The 20,875-nt window shown below is 45.8% G+C and overlaps 1 protein-coding gene across 5 annotated transcripts in view; it reads left to right on the forward strand.

Annotated features, from left to right (window-relative positions):
* LOC135921779 (uncharacterized) overlaps nucleotides 1–20,875 on the forward strand; it is a 186,836-nt gene that overhangs the window by 24,588 nt on the left and 141,373 nt on the right. For all 5 annotated transcript variants that reach the window (XM_065456089.2, XM_070523483.1, XM_070523484.1 and 2 more), the window contains exon 6: nucleotides 18,470–18,612. In XM_065456089.2, the coding sequence (XP_065312161.1) occupies nucleotides 18,470–18,612 (143 nt within the window). The remainder of the gene's footprint in view (nucleotides 1–18,469; nucleotides 18,613–20,875) is intronic.

The raw sequence follows: 20,875 nt of genomic DNA on the forward strand, positions 1-20,875 counted from the left end.
AATACCTATATTGAGAGGCATAAGAGCATAAGCGATCAGCAATGCTTCTGCAATGTTTATTACTGCAGAGCACATGCAATTGACAGAAAAAAATCACTGATTACGATACTCTCTAATACGAAATTTGAGTGCAGCTCTACATGTGTTGTCATTGTGTTGGCATGGACAATTGGTCTCGTGTGGCATGTTGCAAATGGAGCGAAGTGTGGCACCAGTGCCTTGCCAATCTGGAGATCACATGAGCCAGCACATGCGTGACGCGTGGGCGTGGTTCACAGAAGCCACCGCCAACAAACCTCCCAGATATTGCGTGCTACTCTGGCACCATCTCATAGCTACCGTCACTGCACTTCGCTTTTATTCACACACTTTTGCCATACACTCCTCTCCTTTCTGCCTCATGGTTATGCTGCACCTTCCTATCCACTTTCCTCCTCATGCCTCTTCTCACTTGCCGATTTTTTAATCTCCTGCTGCGCCTTCGCTCTCATCTTTTGCTGAACTCGTTCGCTCAGTTTAACCGAGCGAACGAGTGGTCCTCAGAGCACGACAAAAGCTAAAGCGAAAGTGCTCAAAAGTAAATGAAATGACCAGCGAAAGGAATACCCTGAATGCATGCACTATAAGCCATGTTAAAGGATTGACTGAATGCACGATAGACGTGGTCTACAAGATACCTTTGACACGTGGGGCTCATTACATAGGCCAAACAGGCAGGTGCGTAAATGATTGACTGTGCGACCACCTATACAACTGCAGTCTGATACAAGCACCCAGAGACCTTGCCATACACAGCGCTTCATGCCGTATCTTCCACAGGAAGGAGATCTTGCTCAAACGTAGTAACCAAAGAAAAAGAAGTCATGGAAGCCTACAACATCAAGATGACCCCATGTGCCATCTGTATCACTCAGCAAAGAGTGCATGTACTGACAGGATGGAAAGCAGACACCGAGCAGACGGTGCGGTGCAATGAAGACACCTTGAGGGGCATTTAGCCTTCCTATTAACTAAGGAGCCCTGCAGCTTCCCCAGTGCGGCAAGGAACTACTGAGATGGAGTACAGCTCACAGAACACATTTACAAAAGGTGACCACCAAATCGAATAGGGCACTATTCGATGCATAATTGCAAACTTGCAAATATTCACACATCCTTATGTACTACAACAGCTTAAAATAATGGTTTCGAAACTTACATACACACTACATGCTCCAGCAGCCAACAGAATATCATATGTTGACAAAAGGGTGTTTAACTGGGCTACTTGGTTATTCTTCGAGGATTGTAGCAGCAGAAATTAAGGAACATGGACACAGAAGGAACGACTAGACGAGTACCTAGCTGCACTGTCAACTGATCTCTTGATTGAAATCCCCACTATTATTTATTTCATCGCCATATCTCTTCTCTTATACATCTGAGGCTCTCTCAAAAGGGTGACTTGCTTTCTTGTCAAGGCCACTGACGGTGTGCTTACACATTACGCTCCTGTTTTACTTATCTCGAATGCCTCAAGGATCTCCCGAGTTAGCCTATCGTCATTCCTTTTCAGGACTTGTACTTCATGAAATTACGAGTTACAACAAGAAAAGTTTGCCAAAGTCTGGTGCCTACTGTCAGCGGCGTGTGTTTGTGTAGTGTCTCTGCGTTTCTCGTTGGACGGGGTGAAGCGAAGGAGCAAAATCATTCTCGGGAGAAATGAGAAAAGCGTGCGCACATGAAACGAACTTACGAGCATCTCAACAGAAAATATTTGCAAAACAAGCCTCCAACGCAAAGATTTCTTGCCATCAACTTTGCATGAACGATCATTGTCAGCAGTGAGATAGTCGAGCGTCTAACGGTGGTGTTCGAGCATTGTGTAGCACCGTCGATTGATTGCTTTCCACCAGTGCTCACCACGCACGCAAGCTGTAGAATGCATGCTGCGGCACAGTCACGCATAAGTTGTGTTGCCAGCGTTTGATATGGTTTCCCACAACATAGCTTCATGCTACCCGCCGTGGTTGCTCAGTGGCTATGGTGTTGGGCTGCTGAGCACGAGGTCGCGGGATCGAATCCCGGCCACGGCGGTCGCATTTCGATGGGGGCGAAATGCGAAAACACCCGTGTGCTTAGATTTAGGTGCACGCTAAAGAACCCCAGGTGGTCAAAATTTCCGAAGTCCTCCACTACGGCGTGCCTCATAATCAGAAAGTGGTTTTGGCACGTAAAACCCCAAATATTATTATAGCTTCATGCTGCTTTTCGATTCTTGTGATATGTTGCAATTAAAAATTCCCAAGACAGTGTTAAGAGAGCGGTTAAAAAAAAAACATACAAGGAGGTAAGCAAAGCAGATTGTGAACCCACTCCTATATTACCTCTACCCGCATCTGTTCGTAAATGTGTGTGTTTTCTTGCGTTTGTCAATATTTTTTTTAATTTCCCACATTTCTTACTATTCGAGTTTTTCTGTTTTCGCATTTGTGTGTGAACACGTGCCTGCTACCATGCATGTTTGCGCTTACTCTTATTTCTGTACTTTTATTTTATATTAGCATTTGTTCTTGCTAGTTTTTTTAACAAAGTCTTTACAAATTTTCATTAACCAATCTGATTCAAAGCACTAACTCCTGTACACTGCAGGGCTGGCCTATTCCATCTCATTAAAACCTGTCTCACAGGTCTACCTCATCTTTCCAATCTGCCTACTCGCTGTGTTTTCTGTCCTTGCTTCTTGTGTTGTTGCTGCAATGTGATTAACCAACTTGCTCAAAAAAAAATTTGGTCGCCTATGAAAACAGAAAGGTTTAAAGATACATTTTCTTAAAAGCATCATTAGGGTTGCACAGTAACTTTGCCTCTTACCTCTGTTCATGCTAATACATCAGTGCATATGGCAGCTCGCCAAAAGTGCACATGAAAGGCTGCATATTGCAAAACAACACCTTGCTATGCTGTTGCATTCTTCATGCATTCAGTCTTAGTAAACAGACGGTTTCGCTGCCCATCACATATATATGATGGTAAAAATATTCAACATGAATAACATTGTGCAGTGGGGTATCATTTCCTGTCTGATGCTTTCGTCGTTGCAAAGACATTTTTCAGTGAATGGAGCCCGGCAAAGCAGTGCACTGAGAGCTTTTGCAACTTTCACCATTTATTACTTCACAAATGTCATTGTCTGAACCTGGCCATCGATCGCTATACCAATGGCTTGTGAATTAAATAATTGCCTCAATAAAACACATTCAACTTCACTCAGCATATTTTAGTATAAACAATGTTAGCAGAGCAATTTAAGCTGAATAATTGTGTTTACATTGGTGTTACTTGCCGGGTCAGATAAACAAATACAGCAATGGCTGCGGCATGACTGTGATTTGATGCGCAGATTGCAAATGGTGCCTTTCAAGCATGCCCTCGACTACTGCTATTAATAGCTACCCGGCTGAGTATTTTGGGCCTAACTAAGCTATTGATGTTTGATAATTGTTCTCTTATTTGCATTACTTGCCTGGGCCAGGTAGCCCAAATAAACAATGCCACCACATTAATGTGTGCTTGCATGCAAGCTGCCAACAGTGGCTGTCCTTTTCGCGTTGATTGCTGCCGTTTCACCGACAGTGGCGACAGCTTGACTGTGCTTTGACGTGCAGACTGCTAATGGTGCCTTTCAAGCGTGCCCTCGACTACTGCTATTAATAGTTACCCAAAATGAGTATTTTGGTCCTCACTAAGCTAACGATGTTTAATAAATGTTCTCTTGTCTATATTACTTGCCTGAGCCATAAAACCAAAATAAAGAATGCGACCACATGAATGTGCTTTTGCATGCAAACTGCTAAAGTGGTGGTCAATTTCGCGTTGACTGCTGCTGTTTCACCTACAATGTCTACGACATGGCTGCGCTTTGAAGTGCAGATGCTAAAGGTGCCTTTCAAACATGCCCTGATGACTATTATCTCATCACAGGGCCCGTCATGCTCGTAGGTGGCTGCCCAATAGAGTATTTTGGGCCTTCTGACATTGGCATTATTCATCTCAATGGGCTGGAAATAACAGTAGGGGCAGCACAACCGCACGCAAAGCACAATGTGCTTTGGCGTGCACATTGGTGCGGATGTCACTTTCACGTTGACTACTGCTTTTTCGTGTGAAGCTGGACAGTGGCTGCCCGAATGGCATTTTGGGCCCCGCATAATTATTCAGGGTTAACAACTGTATTTGCATTCAAATTTTCCAGCATTTCAGCACGTTTCCATGCCAATACTTATATTGACCACGATCTGTGCCGGACGTTGCTTTTTCAGAATTGGGCTTCCATTAAAAGGAATATGTCACCAAATGAACTGCTTATTTGAGAGGTCACGGCAGAATGCTTGGCTGCTGCGAACCCACCGGCAATGTTTTAGTAGCTCTAATAAGGGCTGTTCTTTAATTAAAAAGAAGCCGTCATGCTTCGAGTGGCTCAATGCCGGACAGCCCGCAGTCGGAGTCGCTTTCTTCACTGTCATCTTGACCCAGTTGGATGATGATGGGTTGCATGCGGTCACTCTAGACGTATCAAGTCTGAACTTTGCCTCCAGGTCCATAACATGGTGAAGTTTCTTCCTCCAGTCTTCCGCCGTTACGTGCTTGAGTTTTCCCCTCGAGACGTCTTTGACCATGAACAGCTTGACGCCTCTGTTGTCCTCAGGTATGCCATTTTTTACCTTTGCCCACACGAGCTCGATAGGATTAAATTCGCAGTGGTACGGTGGGAGCCCGAGTACGATGCAACCGGCCCTTTCAGCTGCATTGTCTACGATGTAGCTCAGAAAGCGTGGCTTTACAGATGCTACCAACTCAAGCAGCTGCTTTTTAACCACCTTTTCGCTGTAGGTGATGTTTTTGCTTTTGAGTCACTCCTGTATTTTTTCCTTCTTCCAAGCTGTTGATGGCAATTTCTCTTCTCGCTGGGAATGGCAAGGTGCATTGCCCAAAACAATGACGCTACCAACAGGCAACTTCTGCAGAACGTCACTCAACCATCCCTCGAAGTGATTGCCGTCCATTTCTTCGTGGTAGTCGCTTGTTTTTTGGCCTCAGAATTTATCTAAGCAGCCGTCGACGAAACTATCCTGGCTGCCAATGTGCGTCAAAATCAGGCGCTGGCCTTTTCCAGAAGGTTGTTTCAGACCCATCGGCAGGCCATTTGCTCGAGCGTATAGGTGTCCGCGCTTCTTCACCACGATGTCTGTCCACACGATCGACCCAGTGTGTACCGCCGTCACCCATGTCTCGTCCAGGAAAAAGATCTTTCGGCCTTCTGCCCGTAGCGCTCCACGTCACGAAGGTAGCCATTCTGCCATTCAGCGATATCATCCCGGTTGGTCAGCAGCGAATTGCAGCTCCTCTTCTCGTGCTTGAATCAGATCTCAAAAAGCAGGCGATGCACAGTACACCGCTTCAGTGATGGGAGATCCATTGTTGCGTGTGTCGAGGTATGTGTGGCTGGCAGGAGGTCTCGACCCCACTTCACGCAGAGTCAGAGACGAGGAGAGCTTTCTCGGTGAAGAATTCTTTACATAATGTTTACATGTTGTCGTCGTTATCAGGAGAGAGACCAACAGAGCAGCTGAAAGCTGCTTAAATAACACCCCTGAGTCCACAGATTCGCCAGACAGTCCCTAAGGACAAAACAAGGTCGAGAGAGAGAGGGTCTCTGGGCAGCCTCCGTGGTCCTAACGCCGCTCTCGGTGGCCAGCACTTCCTCAAACTGCGCTGCGGCGTCGGGCCGATCTGGTGGTCGGTCAGAATGGCGCGCGGGGGAAGTTTTATGGCCCGCATAGGACAAAGGGAGCAAACTGTAAGGCACAGGGTTGAAACACAGCCCTCCTTTGAAAACCGTCCCAAACACAGTTGGAGTCGTTCGTGGTGCGGGCACTGCTGGGCAAAGGAGGGGAGGTTGCATTGCTGCCGTCACGGGGAGGGGCCGAATAGCAGTCCGTGATACGGTGGCTGCTTCCGTCGTGGACACCATGGAGCCACGGGGAAACCCGAGCCGTGCACGTAGTCGTGTGCTCGAAGCAGGGACCATGCGGGGATGAATGCTGCCTCCACAGTCGACACGCCATAGCACTGGACTTCCGTCAGACAAATCCCAGGGCACAAACATAACACCATATACGCTTTGAGAACTCGTTAGTGATCTTTTCAACCGTCGGTATCTCGTTGCGGCAAAAGAAATCATGCACACGACCTCGGTGCGCAGAACGTGTCATACTTCGTGCTGCGTCTTCTTTTCTCCGCATTTCATGGGCACTTTCGCGAGGGCGTCGACAGTTTGCCACCCGAAATATGCGAAGCTTTGACCTCCCTCCTCACCTTCAACACTGTGCTTTCGCTGACACAGAGCATCTTGAGTTTGTAATGGTTGCGATAAATGCATTGTTTTATATAAGTACTTGTTCAATAGCAGCTGATTCATTTGAAGCTCAGAACAGGAGTACTAAATGTGTTGTGTACATGCAAACAAGTGCAAGAGCCAGAGCTGCTCTTTCTACTTTTGTCACTTGCATGAAGCTAAAGAGCAGACGACGGGCAGCGTTGTATAAGGCAAGGGGTTATTTTTCAGTAGTTATCCGGCATGTGCTGTAGCACATGAGAGCTCTACTAAACCAGTTATCAAAATACAAAAGTCTTTATTTATACCTAGAATTGCGCGTTTCAGAAGCACGATTTTTTTAGTGGAATTTTTTTAGTCACGGAAGCAATCGGACATCGCGCTTTGGTCATCTGGGCGGGGCCTCCCCTTTTTTCTAAAGTTGTATCCGACTATAGTCGTTCCTTCTGTGCCCGCATTCTTTTTCTTCCGCTACAGTCCTCGAATCATATATTGACCATACCAGTTGTGTTGTCATCTTCATGCTTTGTTAAAACATGCATATGACTTTTTATCGAAAAATTCAAATTGTCAAGAATCAAAATGAAGTATCTAGTTTTCACCCATTATATGCTTATCATGCTGTGCCACTGGTGTTGGCACTAACAGTGTGTACTCGGACACTAACAAGAAACAAGCAGCTGAATTTCTTGCACATGCAAGGCGCTCACATCTCTCAGTATAAGAATGTATACATTGCTTAATCTGGAAATACGCCTCAGGATTTCTGCTGTTTACACCAATGTCCACATGACAAAAATGAAGAGTGCCCGAAATTCGCGTACATCAGAACAGTGCACACGCGCGTCCACATTTCACGACAGCGCGCATGTACTCATGTAACTTTTAAGCTATTCCTTATATTGCCCTCAGCGATTATAAACACCTTCATAGCACAGAAATAACTTCCGAAAAACACACAACATACGTGAACGGGGCAGAAAGGGCCGGAACCAAAACTCGCCCGCGACGCTTATGCACTGTTCACTTCAGAACATATGCATATTGCATGAAACGAACACTTATACGCCTTGCACGTACATTGCACGTACATATCACAGTACACTTACGCTTCGTAAAAGTAAGAACCCTAGCGCTCGAACATTCTGTACGTGTTCGCGGTCACCAATGCGCATCGCAGCCGGCAAAACAGCTCACACGAAGCAAGACACAAACAGCACATTACGAATGCCTGCAATGAGACGACAATGAAGCTCATCGCTACACATCGTGTCATCGCTTCTGAAACACAAACCAGCACTGCACAAACGTGCAATCTTCGTATCGATGAAGCGCGCACACACAACACCTACGAACACTATATGCTGAGGTGGGCGATCGCAAATCTTTTCATTTTGGCGCGTACCAAACTAGTGTCATGCTTAGAATGCAGGTGTGAGCGATGGCCTTCACGTTTGTAATGCACATGCAAAAAACGGCCTAAAACACACGAAATCGGCGGCTTCATTCCTTCCGATCCTCGCGTAAACACAACACACATCCGTCTGTTTCCTTTGGCGATCGCACGGACTGAAGAGGTCAGGAAGAGTACAGCTGCTTGTTGTGTTAGACAAATAGCTTTGCAGGTGCTGAATAGCTCTTGCAGTGATCACAATAAACCACACAAAAAACAAATTGCCGCGGCAGCCTAGCGATCTAGGCCTCGCGCTCCGCTTCGCTTCGAACCAGCGCCATGTTTATGCGGTCGCCGCACGGAGGCGAAAGTTCACGACCGCCTCTCGTGACGTCACGTCAGCCATTACTGGCGAACCGCTCGCTTGCGGTGCGGCGTGCGGCCATGGGCGGTTTGAGCGTAAATCGGCCCGTACGCGCTCACAGTTAGCGGAGCGGCGGACGAAGAATCAGTGCTAGCGGAGCGCCCGGCTGTGTCCGAAAGGCATGTCATGTGCCCGCCTGACGCGCCACCTTGCCGCAGAAGCTAAAACCGCTATGAACATAATACTCAATTTGTAAGAATTGCCGCAATAAAATCATATATTTGGAATTACGCAAATGTCTGGAGGCATTTCACGCAATACATTGCATTTTCATTTCTTATATATGTATATATATATATATATAAACGAGAAGAAAGGGGGTTAACCGAGGGACCCGATAATTATTAGTCATATAATGAGAAGCCAACAAACACTGACGCCAAGTACAACATAGGGGAAATTACATGTGCTTAATAACTGAAATAAAGTAATGATAAATAATGGAAATTAAAGTGGATGAAGAAACAACTTGCCGCAGGTGGGAACCGAACCCACAACCTTCGCATGTCGCGTGCGATGCTCTACCAATTGAGCTACCGCGGCGGCGTTTCCCCATCCACTTTCTTGGGTATTTATGTGTACTAGTAGAACCCTGGGAGTGTTAGCCAGCGCCCCCCCTCACAGACCTTGGCGGCGGACGTGGAACGTCTTTTTTGCCGCAGGCGTCACGAGAACGTGATCACGAGAACGTGATCACGAGAACGTGATCACGTTCTCGTGACGCCTGCGGCAAAAAAGACGTTCCACGTCCGCCGCCAAGGTCTGTGAGGGGGGGCGCTGGCTAACACTCCCAGGGTTCTACTAGTACACATAAATACCCAAGAAAGTGGATGGGGAAACGCCGCCGCGGTAGCTCAATTGGTAGAGCATCGCACGCGACATGCGAAGGTTGTGGGTTCGGTTCCCACCTGCGGCAAGTTGTTTCTTCATCCACTTTAATTTCCATTATTTATCATTACTTTATTTCAGTTATTAAGCACATGTAATTTCCCCTATGTTGTACTTGGCGTCAGTGTTTGTTGGCTTCTCATTATATATATATATATATATATATATATATATATATATATATATATATATATATATATAATCCTTACCTTTACAAAGCCGTTACGCTGTGTTGTAGCCAAGGCAAGGTTTATTGCTATTTCAGTACACCTAAAACGTGGTCCGCATAAACAAACGTGCGCACATGGCAGGGTTCTGGAACGGGTTCATGGCCACAACCTCCCCAAGTAGAAGATCTTCGTGTCTCCTGAAGTGTACTCTAGGTTTGCGCTTTACAAATCCCGATTCAAACGAGCTCGTTGACGGGCCAGCAGCACTGGGGGCAGCCATTTTGCTTCGCTAGACCCGCTTGACCCGCTCGCCGCGCTACGCTGAGAAAGCTTTCTAGCGGAGAGGGGGCTCGCGTCCGCTCGCCCGCTCACGGCTGAACGGGTCGCGCATGCCCACTTGCGCTTCCGCACCCGCTGAGCGGAGCGGACCGTCAAAAACGTTCTGCTAAAACAGCCTAATGTTTGCCGGGAAGCGCACGCGGCGAACGCTATGAACGAAGGCGTGCTTTCTGATAGAGACGTGGCCTCTCGCATGCGCCGCGACGCGGTTGAGGCGAGCGCCATCTGGAAGTGTTTCAAGGAAAGGCCGCGCTGCTCCGTAGACCCTGAGATATTTTCGCAATGATGTGCCCAAATGGCGGACGCCGTATCCGCTTTATGCATTGTAGAAACGCTGGAAGAGGTACTTGTTTGAGTTTTCGCGCAGCAGGATTAGGTTTTCTCGTGTATTCAAATTACAATCCGAGAGCTATTATGTCTGTAAGTTGCGTGTGACTCGTAGTATACGATTTTTTCACGAATTTTAGCTTGAGAGCTTCACTTATTTCAGTCAATTGAATTGTTTCCGTACATCGAAAGCATGGGTATAAGTGGTCCGGAAATATTTTTGCCGGAACGACGTCCGACGCTGACACCGGATTTTCTGCGACACTGCGTGGTTAACGCCATTTAACGCCATCGTACATCGGGGTAACAAAAAGCTAAAAGAAAAAAATTATACAGCACGAGAACAACGTCAGAACATTCAACCGTATTCGCAGCGCCGTCGCTGAACACTCTGAAGACGCCGACAACAATATCGCTTTCCAGGAAACTTAAATCCTCCAAACAGAAATGAACTCACCGAAGAGACTACTACTGGAGTCACGGCACATTGAGAATACGGGGGGAACATAAACCGCGTGAAGGGCAACCTACCTTTGGTGTATGTCCAATATCTTGGCGACATGACGAAAAGAAGAAAAGGACGCACAGCCAGGTAGACTCTCGCTTCGGCGCGACCCTGTAACCTCCCCCACCCCTCGCCTCCCACCAAGGGCACTCTCGCTGGCACTCTACCCAGCACCGGTCATGCCAGCCCCCCAGCATCACGGCAGCCGTCAACCCCCCCCCCCTTTTGTTCCCCCCCGTTCCCGTCTTTGGAGCGTCTCCCCACCTCCCGTGCTCCCCTCTTCCTTCCTTTGCAAAAGACCCCTAAAAGCGGCACACCGCCACCCCCTTAAGAAGGAGCCGAATGGGCTCCGAAACGTCGGGCTTATAAAGTTCAGTTATTTAGTTCCATTAAGTCTCAATTCCTAATCAATTTCCCAACAAGACAAGCAATTCTGTCGAAACGTTTAGCTTCATCATCTTTTATTGCCTATAATTTAAAATTTCTTAAAATCAATTAGTAAGTCCAAGTAATTTCCCCTATGTTTTCTTTCATGTCTTCCTTTCTTTGTTCGCGTCTCAAGATATGATTAATGAAAATCGCGCCCCTTGATTAACCCGCTCTTTCTCGTTGTAAAGTTTTTGTTGTTTTCACTGTTTTGGTGATGAGTTCTCAGACGTCGCCCATCCTTGCATGACGAACACTTTGACAGCACCGACACATGCCACTGCTGTCGTTAAGTGCCAGTGGCTGCTCGCTCGGGCAGACTCATATTTGTAGCATGTATAGATTGGCCTGAATCAGCGCGCGGATGGAACACAAACTTAAACGTATATTAATGAGCTTCAACACAACGAGAATGGTTGCCCACGCAACTGTTATACGCGAACTCGATAGTAAGTTCATTTCTAATACAGCAACATAGCTTCAAGAATCTCAGGACGTGTACACAGAGCTCATCACGATAACAAAATTGGAAGAATTGAAATTAATAAAAATTTTCGAAATCTTTTTGCGCAAGATACGAAAATTATTCGTTTATGGTGCACTTAATTGCTTGTACGTTCGTGAACATGCAAAGAGTTATGCGATGATAAATCTCTTCGCGAACGTGACACACAATAAAACCAGCAATAATTTATTTGGACTGTCACACAAACAACAGGAGTTGCCGTCCTCCATACATAAACCAAGGACAGCTTGAACTATGCGCTACGCAGGTTAGTTGGAGGCGGTCCTACACTTCATTTTGAGATGAGCTCGGGCGGCGCCAAATGGTAATTGAATGTGCTTGCCATTGAAACTGCTCGCATGGCGCATGTGGAGGTCAACAGTGAATGTACAGAACATTTTCTGAGCTTTGCTCGTAAAGCAGAGTGTGATGGCGTCATAAATGATCCCGTTGGCTAGACTGCTAACTTCTCTTTAACGTTTGTGACAGCGATTGTGGATACTCTGTAAGTCAGTTGCGAATGGCATGATTCCCCCGTAGCAAGGGAATAAATATCATCCACAACTGGGATTTTCTCCATTTTCTGTTTTCTCTGAGTATCTTGATTAGTAACGCCTGTGTTGTGTCCGATCTTCTGTCCTCGTTTTTTTCGCTATGAAGACACGTCGATTGTTAATGACCAACTCGCCCGTGCTTCCACTTTATCAAAAATATGCATATTCTCTTCTATCGCGAAGTCATATCTAGTCCAACAATTGCCGATCAGCTTACTGAAGCACCCATCACCTTTGATGAAGTGGCTATGCAGGGTCTCCCACACCTCTCGAGTGACGTAGAAATATCTGCTATGGTGCGCACTATCCATTACGCAAAATAATATCTCGCACCATGAACAAAGCAAAAGGTGTTCAACTAAAAAATAAGCATTATCTCTCCTGTGCTACATCCCCTAGAATTCTTGGTGGCAGCGTTATTATCAAACCTGTATATTTCATCTTTTACTCCACAGTGAAATCGAGAGCGACCGGCCGTGGAAACTGCCCCTCATAGCCTGCTCGCTGCTACTCTTCGGCTTGGTGCTGCTCCTGTTGTTCATAAGCACTCACACATTTGCCAGTAAGCAAAAATGTATTTCTGCTTAGCGTAACACTGATTTTCTTTTCGTAGCTTGCATTTCAAATAAAAAATATTCTTTAGCCTGTTTTAAGGCACGTTCGTGGGATTTGTACCATTCTTTATTATCAGGTGTAACAAAAATAAGGCTGCATTCAATGGGAAGTTCGCTTGCAATGTAAGCCTTTTCCAGCATATTGTGTACCAGATGTGCCCCTAAATGGTCTCCCTCGTCGCTTAGCTAAGGATCCTAATATTAACGAACTGCGGAAATGTACCTCATTTGACCAGGCTTCCAACTCATAGGTTTTTCGGTAAACGTTTGGAGCACACCCACGTTCACAAAAGAAAATTGAGCACCATGACACATGAATTGAGTTCTGCGGTTTCACCTACCAAATGGGTCACGCCCACTACGGCGTGCACCATAATCAAATTGGGGATAAATTTTTACCACCAGGGGATCTTTAACGTGCCCCCAATGCATGGGTCACGGGCGGTTTTTGCATTTCACCCCCATCGAAATGCGGCCGGGATTCGCTCCCACGACCTCGTGCTTAGCAGCCCAACACCATAGCCACTAAAGCACCGAAGCGGATTGTGCACCGCCGGGCTTAGCCACACTTGCACAAAATGTATGTAATGAGGGGACTTTCATTGAATATATTGGGAAACCGCTGTTGAATAATAAAGAGCCAACGGTGTTCTCAAAATATAATGGTTCGCTGCAACAGGTACGCAGAAAAAATGATGGCTAACATTAGTCAAGCCAACCTGCAAAGCAATGAGTGAAGGTATTTCAAATCAAAGGCTTTCAGCATAGGTTCAGAAGGCTACAAAGTACATATCAGAGAATTGGTGGATCTGAAATAGAGAATTTACATGGGGTAATTGTCATCGATTATTCGATCTACCCGCCGTGGTTGCTCAGTGGCTATGGTGTTGGGCTGCTGAGCACGAGGTAGCGGGATCGAATCCCGGCCACGGCGGCCGCATTTCGATGGGGGCGAAATGCGAAAACACCCGTGTGCTTAGATTTAGGTGCACGTTAAAGAACCCCAGGTGGTCAAAATTTCCGGAGTCCTCCACTACGGCGTGCCTCATAATCAGAAAGTGGTTTTGGCACGTAAAACCCCAAATATTATTATTATTATTATTATTCGATCTATTTTCTTGTCGAAGAACCAGATTTGCCTATACGTGGCAGTTGGCCGAAGATCTAAGATTGTTTTTTTTGGTGGGTGTGCAGAATTTTTGGCAGCCGCAAAAAACATTGTATTTTGATCAACCTTTCATCTCACGCCAGCGGACGCCTTCTTTGAGTGAATAGTTACCAGCTCTCTTGGGTTTACATTAAACGGAGCCAGAGAAGGAGGGAGCGCAAACTTAGGAAACACTGGGAGATGCACCCAAGCGTGCATTCAGTATGCTAACCTACATACTGGGTGCAGGCAAAGGTGGAATAAAATATAATAAAAGAAGAAAGGAAAGATTACGAATGGAATAGAATATAATACTGCGGGCATGTGGAGGGATGCACATGAGGACTATAAACAAAAGCCCAGGGTGGTGCAGTTCAAGAACTGCACTGTTTCGCGAATAACATTTTGCGCGAGGGGCGAGTGTTGGCGTTGACTCAGAAATGAAATATACAGAATTTTACATTATACAAAATTTTTAGCAGTCGCCTGTGGCAGAAAGCATAGTTATAATGCATGAACTCAATAGTTCAAAGAGGCACACATTACCAGTATTATGAATGCAAGTGCGTATTTGACGAATGAACAAGATTGCCGTGTTTAATTTTTGAACATCTTACTTTAAGGCACATACCATATTTAACAATTTATGGCCAGTGAGGTTGCAACGCATATTCACTTGGAATGAATCGCGAGCATGGCACTTCCAAGTTAAGCGCCGTCAAACTTTCTGTAAAATTGCAGTTTTATACAAAGCGCTCTTTTATGCATTCAAGCCTCAAATTAACTGCAACGCCACTGTATTTCGATGCTCATTCTGTGAATGATTATCTCAAGGCTGCTATAATTCCGAGCATTCGTTCCAAGTGATTACGCTTTGTGAACTCCCCTGTTACTATTTCAAATTGCAACGTAACAAGAAACTTAATCAGTGAAAAGCTGTTTGCTTGTCTATTCTCCATTTCGATGTCTTGTGCATATACGAGGTATGTTAGAAAAGTATCCAATTTTATTTTCTTTTGCGAACGCCTGATGGATATGAAACAAGCGCGCTTGCATCAGCCGACCTTGAACCTTCCTGCGCATGTGCGAATTTTCCCCGACTGCCGATAGCGTCTGTCGCTGGGACGCAGCGTTTGAGTGAGGTAGTGCGCAGTGCTTCCGTCGTTTTTTTATTGCAAGAAAAGTGGCGGAGCGACTGCAGCTGCGCTACTGCATCAAATTTTGCCAGAAACTGGGCGACAGGCAAGTGGAAACCATTCGGAAGATTCTGACGGCTTTCGGTGATGATGCTATGTGCAGCACACAGATTAAGGAGGGGTACACCACTTTAAAGACGTCCGCACATGCTGGAGAGCGAGACACTCATGCACCGGTTGGCCATCAACATGCCGAAATGACGGGGTCATTGCCGAAGTGAACACTGTGGTGATGCGGGATCGTCGTCTGACTATCTGAGAAATTGCAGAAGGGGTGGGCATCAGCACTTTTTCTGCACATTCCTTTATGTCCGAAGATTTGGCCATGAAGAGAGTTGCGGTGAAATTCACGCCGAAGCTGCTCGTGGTGGAGCAAAAGCAACATCGTATTGAGCCTCCCAGGACATGCTGGATTCCACAAACAGTGATGCCGACTTCATGAATTACATAATCACTAGTGACGAGTCTTGGGTGTGCGAGTACGACCGGGAAAACAAATCTACGTCGCTAGAGAAGAAGCATTCCACGTCACCAAGACCAAAGAAGGCCCGCCAAGTGCGCAGCAACGTCAAAGCTATGCTGACTGTTTTCTTTGACTCCCGCGGTGTGGCACACCACGAGCACCCACCAAAGGGTCAAACAATCCCCAAGGAGTATTGCACGAATGTCCACCGTCGCCTACGTGATGCTGGGCGGCGCAAGAGACTGGAGTTGTGGTCAACAGGAAATTGGCGCATCCATCATGACAATGCTCCTGCACATTCCTCGCACATGATTCAGACTTTCTTAGGGGAAAACCACACTGATGTAGTTCAATAGGCTCCGTACTTTCCTGATATGGTCCCTTGCGACTTCTGGCTGTTTCCCAAAATCAAGAGCCTATTGAAATGAGCGCTACTTCAGGCAAGAGATGACATCATGCCTGCAACGACAGCCGAGCTAAAACCATGCAGAAAGAGGCCTTCTCGGAATGCTTCCAGCAATGGTAGCACCACTGGGAGAAGTGCGTGGAGTCCCAAGGAGACTACTTTGCGGGTGATTAGGTTTTCAACGCACCAGTTATGCCAGCTTTTTTTCTTCGGCCAAAGGTCGGATATTATCTTAACACAGCTCGTATTGTCCCCGTCGTTATTTCAGCAGAATGACTGGCAGCTACCAGTGCCTGTACAACGTATTTTTCTCATACTGTATTATTTGACCTGCAGAGTAAACACGATGCGCTAGAAACCGCAGTAATGTTGCCTGACGTCGATGAAGCCCACATCTAAAATTTACTGGCTCCGTGCGGCTAGAAAGCCCAAACAAGTTACAAAACATCCGATCACACGTAAGCGCTGAAGCGCGGTTCTTGGAGTTATGAACTCCTCGAAGGCAAGGGAGCTCGTTGAGAGGCATCGCTAACGGTTTCTGAATAGCACAAGGCTGGTGCTCTTGGATCCGTGATGTCATGTACCTTGTCCGATTGCCATAGTTACCTGTCGAGTTACCCGCGCGCATTTTGACGTCCCCGCTTTCGTCACGCCGAGCACAACAGCGAAAATCATGGTCCAAGTAGCATGACGTCATAAAGTAAGGCACAAAGGCTTGCTATGTAGATGGCGCTAGTATAGCACAGTCGGTAAGACCCTCGGTCCACTTCTAAGTGTGAGGTCGTGGCGTTTGAAACTCATTACCACCGTTTAAGAGCGCAGCCCTTAGGCGGCTGTTCCTGCGTTGAGCGTCGGTGTCCCTAGGCGTGCCTCGGCGTCCCTTGTAACCGAGCGAATGAGCACCGCGAAAGATGAAATAGCGAATACGGAGCGCAGCGGGAGATGAATGACGGCGAGATTCAGGAGTGTGCGAGGAAGAAAGCGGAGGAGGAGAGAGTGATGAAATAGTGAGGAGGAAAGCGGAGTGCCGAACAAAACATACTCAGTCGCGGCGACCAGTCATGACGTGAGCCCTATGGCAACGAAGCACTGGCATGGACTTCGGACCCATTGCGCATGCGCGACTTCGCCTGCGCTGCCGCTGCTAGAGAATGCGCTCCACACCAGTGTTCGCGCTTTCTTTCTGAGCAATGAGCGACTCAATGAACAATGAACAATGAGCAACAACGAGATGAAAGACGCCGACCTATTTCGCTGAATGGGCCATTTGACCCTTTTGCATGAAAACTTTGTGCATTTGCGAGCAGATTTTCAAAATTGAGAACGCTCCACATGTGAAGGCTACTGTGCACTTGAGGCAGGCGCATGGTCATACCAAGAACAATTACCTCATCGTTTTCGATTCTCATTGCAAGAAAATCAATCTTTCAATTCGAGAGGCCTTCGCTATTTCGACCGTGCATCTTCCACTTTCCTCGCAATCTTTTATAAGTGGAGGAATTCTCGATCTGGTGACTGCGGATCGGGGCGTGCCTTACGGAAATCGTCAGTTGCGTTTAGGGATAACTATGTGAAGACGAAGTTTGTTGTCTCAAATTATCTGTTCTTGCCTTGGGAGCGCATGCCCGCCAGCTACCTTGAACGTTCCTTTGACCCGCCGTGGTTGCTTAGTGGCTATAGTGTTGGGCTGTTAAGCATGGAGGCGGTGACGGCATTTCTACAGGGCGACGGCATTTCTACAGGGCGAAATGCAAAAACACTCGGCAACTTAGATTTCTGTGCACGTTAAAGAAACTCAGGTGATCCAAATTGCCGAAGTCCCCCAGTATGGCGCACCTCATAATCGGAAAGTGGTTTTGGCACGTAAAACCCCATCATCTAAAATTTAAGTTAAACATTCGCTTGGACAAAGACAGTCATCAGAGGGTACTTAGTGAGGTGAAGATAAGAACCGAGCAACCTCAACACGGTTAAAGATGCATCATAGACAACACTTTCTATAAGTTGCCTTAGATCGATAACCATGAAACTGGATCTCGTGCTTACATTTGATCTCATATTAAAGGTATGCAAATGGAAACCCAGGCTAATAAAAACAAAAGACTCAAATAGTGATCTCTACAGCAGCCGATTGTTAAAAAGTTGGGATAATTGAAACACCTGCTTTAATTTAATGAGACCCACGCTATTTCGTAGGCAGTAAGAGTGAAAGTATTGTTTTCATTATTTTTCCAATTGGCTTATAGTGCATTGCGCACATGTGAATTTTATTTGACGCTTGAGCGTGCAAGCCCAGCTGCCACCTTATTCTCAACAGTGCAGCTCAATGAGAAATACTTGTCCTTGCTGCTCAGCATAGCAAGGGGAAAAGTCCGGCCGAATGTGTCAGCCTGTTATAATGGGCTTAGTAATTCAGCCCTAATATAATTGAACGCATGTGTCGTCAGCGATGATATCACGTGTGAAGTTATTGAGAAGGCTGTTCAAGCTCCTCACTACATTTTTCTGCCAGCAAGGATGAAAATGAAGAGATTATCTTTTCGATCTTTATTTCTGATGGGTGACTTAGCTTCGTCATATTTTCGCTAGGCATTGTCGAATGCGTCCCACATATGCACATATTCGGAAACGGCTTCTTGTGGGAAGGTGCTCTTACGTATACAAAAAAAAAAAACGTATCGCGAAGATGGTTTAAGTACTCTTCTCTATTAATTTTTTTTTATTTTTCTTTCTTAGCTGCTGATGAAGATGATCCTAACACCGGCGGCGGCAAGAGTGATGTGCCTCCCATTACACATAAAACACCGAGGCGCCCTACAAACCAAGGTACCCGAGGCGGCTCTGGTGCGAGCACAAGATCCATCAGGACAGCTTCACCAGTACGTCCATTAGGAAAGCGATTCTCAAGCTTCGCGTGGGTTCCTAAAATTAAAAAAAAAGAACTTTCATTACAAGCCAGACACATGTCTGGGGCCTGAGAGGCAAGTATTTGAAGATTGGCCAAACGCAACAACTGACACTACAATTATGCTTTCCCGTACGTTCAATAGCATCTTCACTGACACATGATAGTATCGCGATCTGGGGTTCTTCTGCTGCACTATTCACATTTTGTACTTTCCGGGACATTTGGCTCAAGACAATGTAAACGAAGACAAATAAGCTGTTTCGTTTTTAAATACATGCAGATAACGTTTTCCGCATAGGCTATCCTCCCTGTCATTCGGAATATACAACTTCATGGAAGTTCGCCGTGCTTAAGCGGCATCGGATAGACTTAGTGACCTGTGATATTTTTTCTGCCGACTACCGGTATGATACCGTGGAAGAGCCATCGCGGCCACCTTGAACTAGCGAGTTACGGTGTACAGGCACCCGATTTGGTGATGTCCCCCCTCACCCCACCAAGTGACTCACCACAAATATTATAGGGCTCATATCCAGAAAACAAACAGTGAAGCGTTATCTCTGTTTTTATACAAACGGCAAAAAAATGGTTACATGTTGTAGTAGTCTAAATTAGGAACAGCTGCTACAGCTGTAGGCTTGTGGCAAAATTATATTGCACAAAGAAGGTCCATTCTATAAATCGAAGATGTCATTGAAATCGGGAGTGCCAGAGAACTAAAATACAGGAGGGGCACTCTGCTGGCGATGTGTCAGTTCTGTAATTTTGCCGACGACTTTTTATTTATTCGTCCTGTTACAGTAAACCAGCCCTTCAAATCATTACGGCGTAGCAGTTATTTTTGAAAAATTCACTTACATGAAAAAAGGGCGGTGTTTTTATTTCATTATGCCGCTAGGAATAAAATCCTGCTTAACACTTCTTCCAAGTACTTAGGATGGACAGAAACGAATTAACCAAGTAGGCTTCACCTTGTAGGGATTTCTGTTTCACAGCATAGCAGAAATAGTAATTTCATCGGAATAAATTACCACCTCCACGTGAGAAACGATGTTAATGGTGTACTGAGCCTGCATTCGTTTGATCGTAGATTAAAGTAGTGCATTTTGTAGCCAACATCAAGAATTTCACAAGCGCATTTAGAACAGATTGCCCGAATATGTACACGCTTTATATGTTGGAAATATAGGCGCAGTGGCTCGATAACAGGCATGTTAAGGTTACGTAATCTATAGCTGCTAAAAGGTAGAGAGCCGTAGTGTCGACTCACTATGTATTGCATTTTCATTTATTAAAAGAAACCCTAAAATTATTAACAAAGACCCTTGCATAAAGCAGTAGTTTAAATACGACGCTTACGAACAAACCACACTCTCCAAGTGTAACTAATGCGAGCCCGTAGTGGTTTATTGAATCATTCTGCACATTTCTTTTTTCGTGAGTCTATAAGCACGGGGGACTTTACAGGATAATGATGAGCAGAAAAACAATTTTAAACGCTGCTCAGATATTACGATAAATATGCTGTGCCTTATTGGCTTACCAATGTTAAATATGGGTGTATTTGTGTAAATTTAATTTATTGCAACCTACATGCAACCAACCTCAAGACAGAGTTAACAGTGCGAATAAGCAAATAAAAATACTCCTTCCTCACGGCGGATGAAAAAATGCTACCAATGAACGCGCTGAATCTTTGAATTTCAAGTCTCCTATATATGAAGTGTGGCTCTGCTTGAACCCAATTTGCAGTAAATTATCTCGGTCAAGCAGCGGGGAAAACACTGAAGACATTCAAGAGAATTTCGGCTCTCCCAAAATACCGTATGAAACATAATTTAGAACTTATTGGCCACTGATCACACGCTCTGCAACAAAAAAAAAAAAAGCAATAGCTGACGGCTGATCCAAAATAGGTGAATAAACAGAAACCTCAGCATACAGTATTTACTCTTATAAAGTTTCAATTGACCTCTTGAGTTATTGAAAATTAGATTTTTTTTATCGCGGTAGCAATAATACGGACATCCAAAGTGCACTTCGCCATGGCCTTGAGTATCCGCATAAAGTTCAAGGACAACAACACCGTCCTTGCGCGTCCTAGGCTCTATGTGCGACTGAAGGCGCGCGACGGGACCCGACGATCACGGCTTAATCTCGCTAGTGTGAGACAGGGCCGCTATCATGTAAAAACTGCTCCAAACTTTTCTATTCCAATTCTGCAATACGCCCTC

The sequence above is a fragment of the Dermacentor albipictus genome, chromosome 8 (assembly GCF_038994185.2).
Source record: "Dermacentor albipictus isolate Rhodes 1998 colony chromosome 8, USDA_Dalb.pri_finalv2, whole genome shotgun sequence".
Lineage (NCBI taxonomy): Eukaryota > Metazoa > Arthropoda > Arachnida > Ixodida > Ixodidae > Dermacentor > Dermacentor albipictus.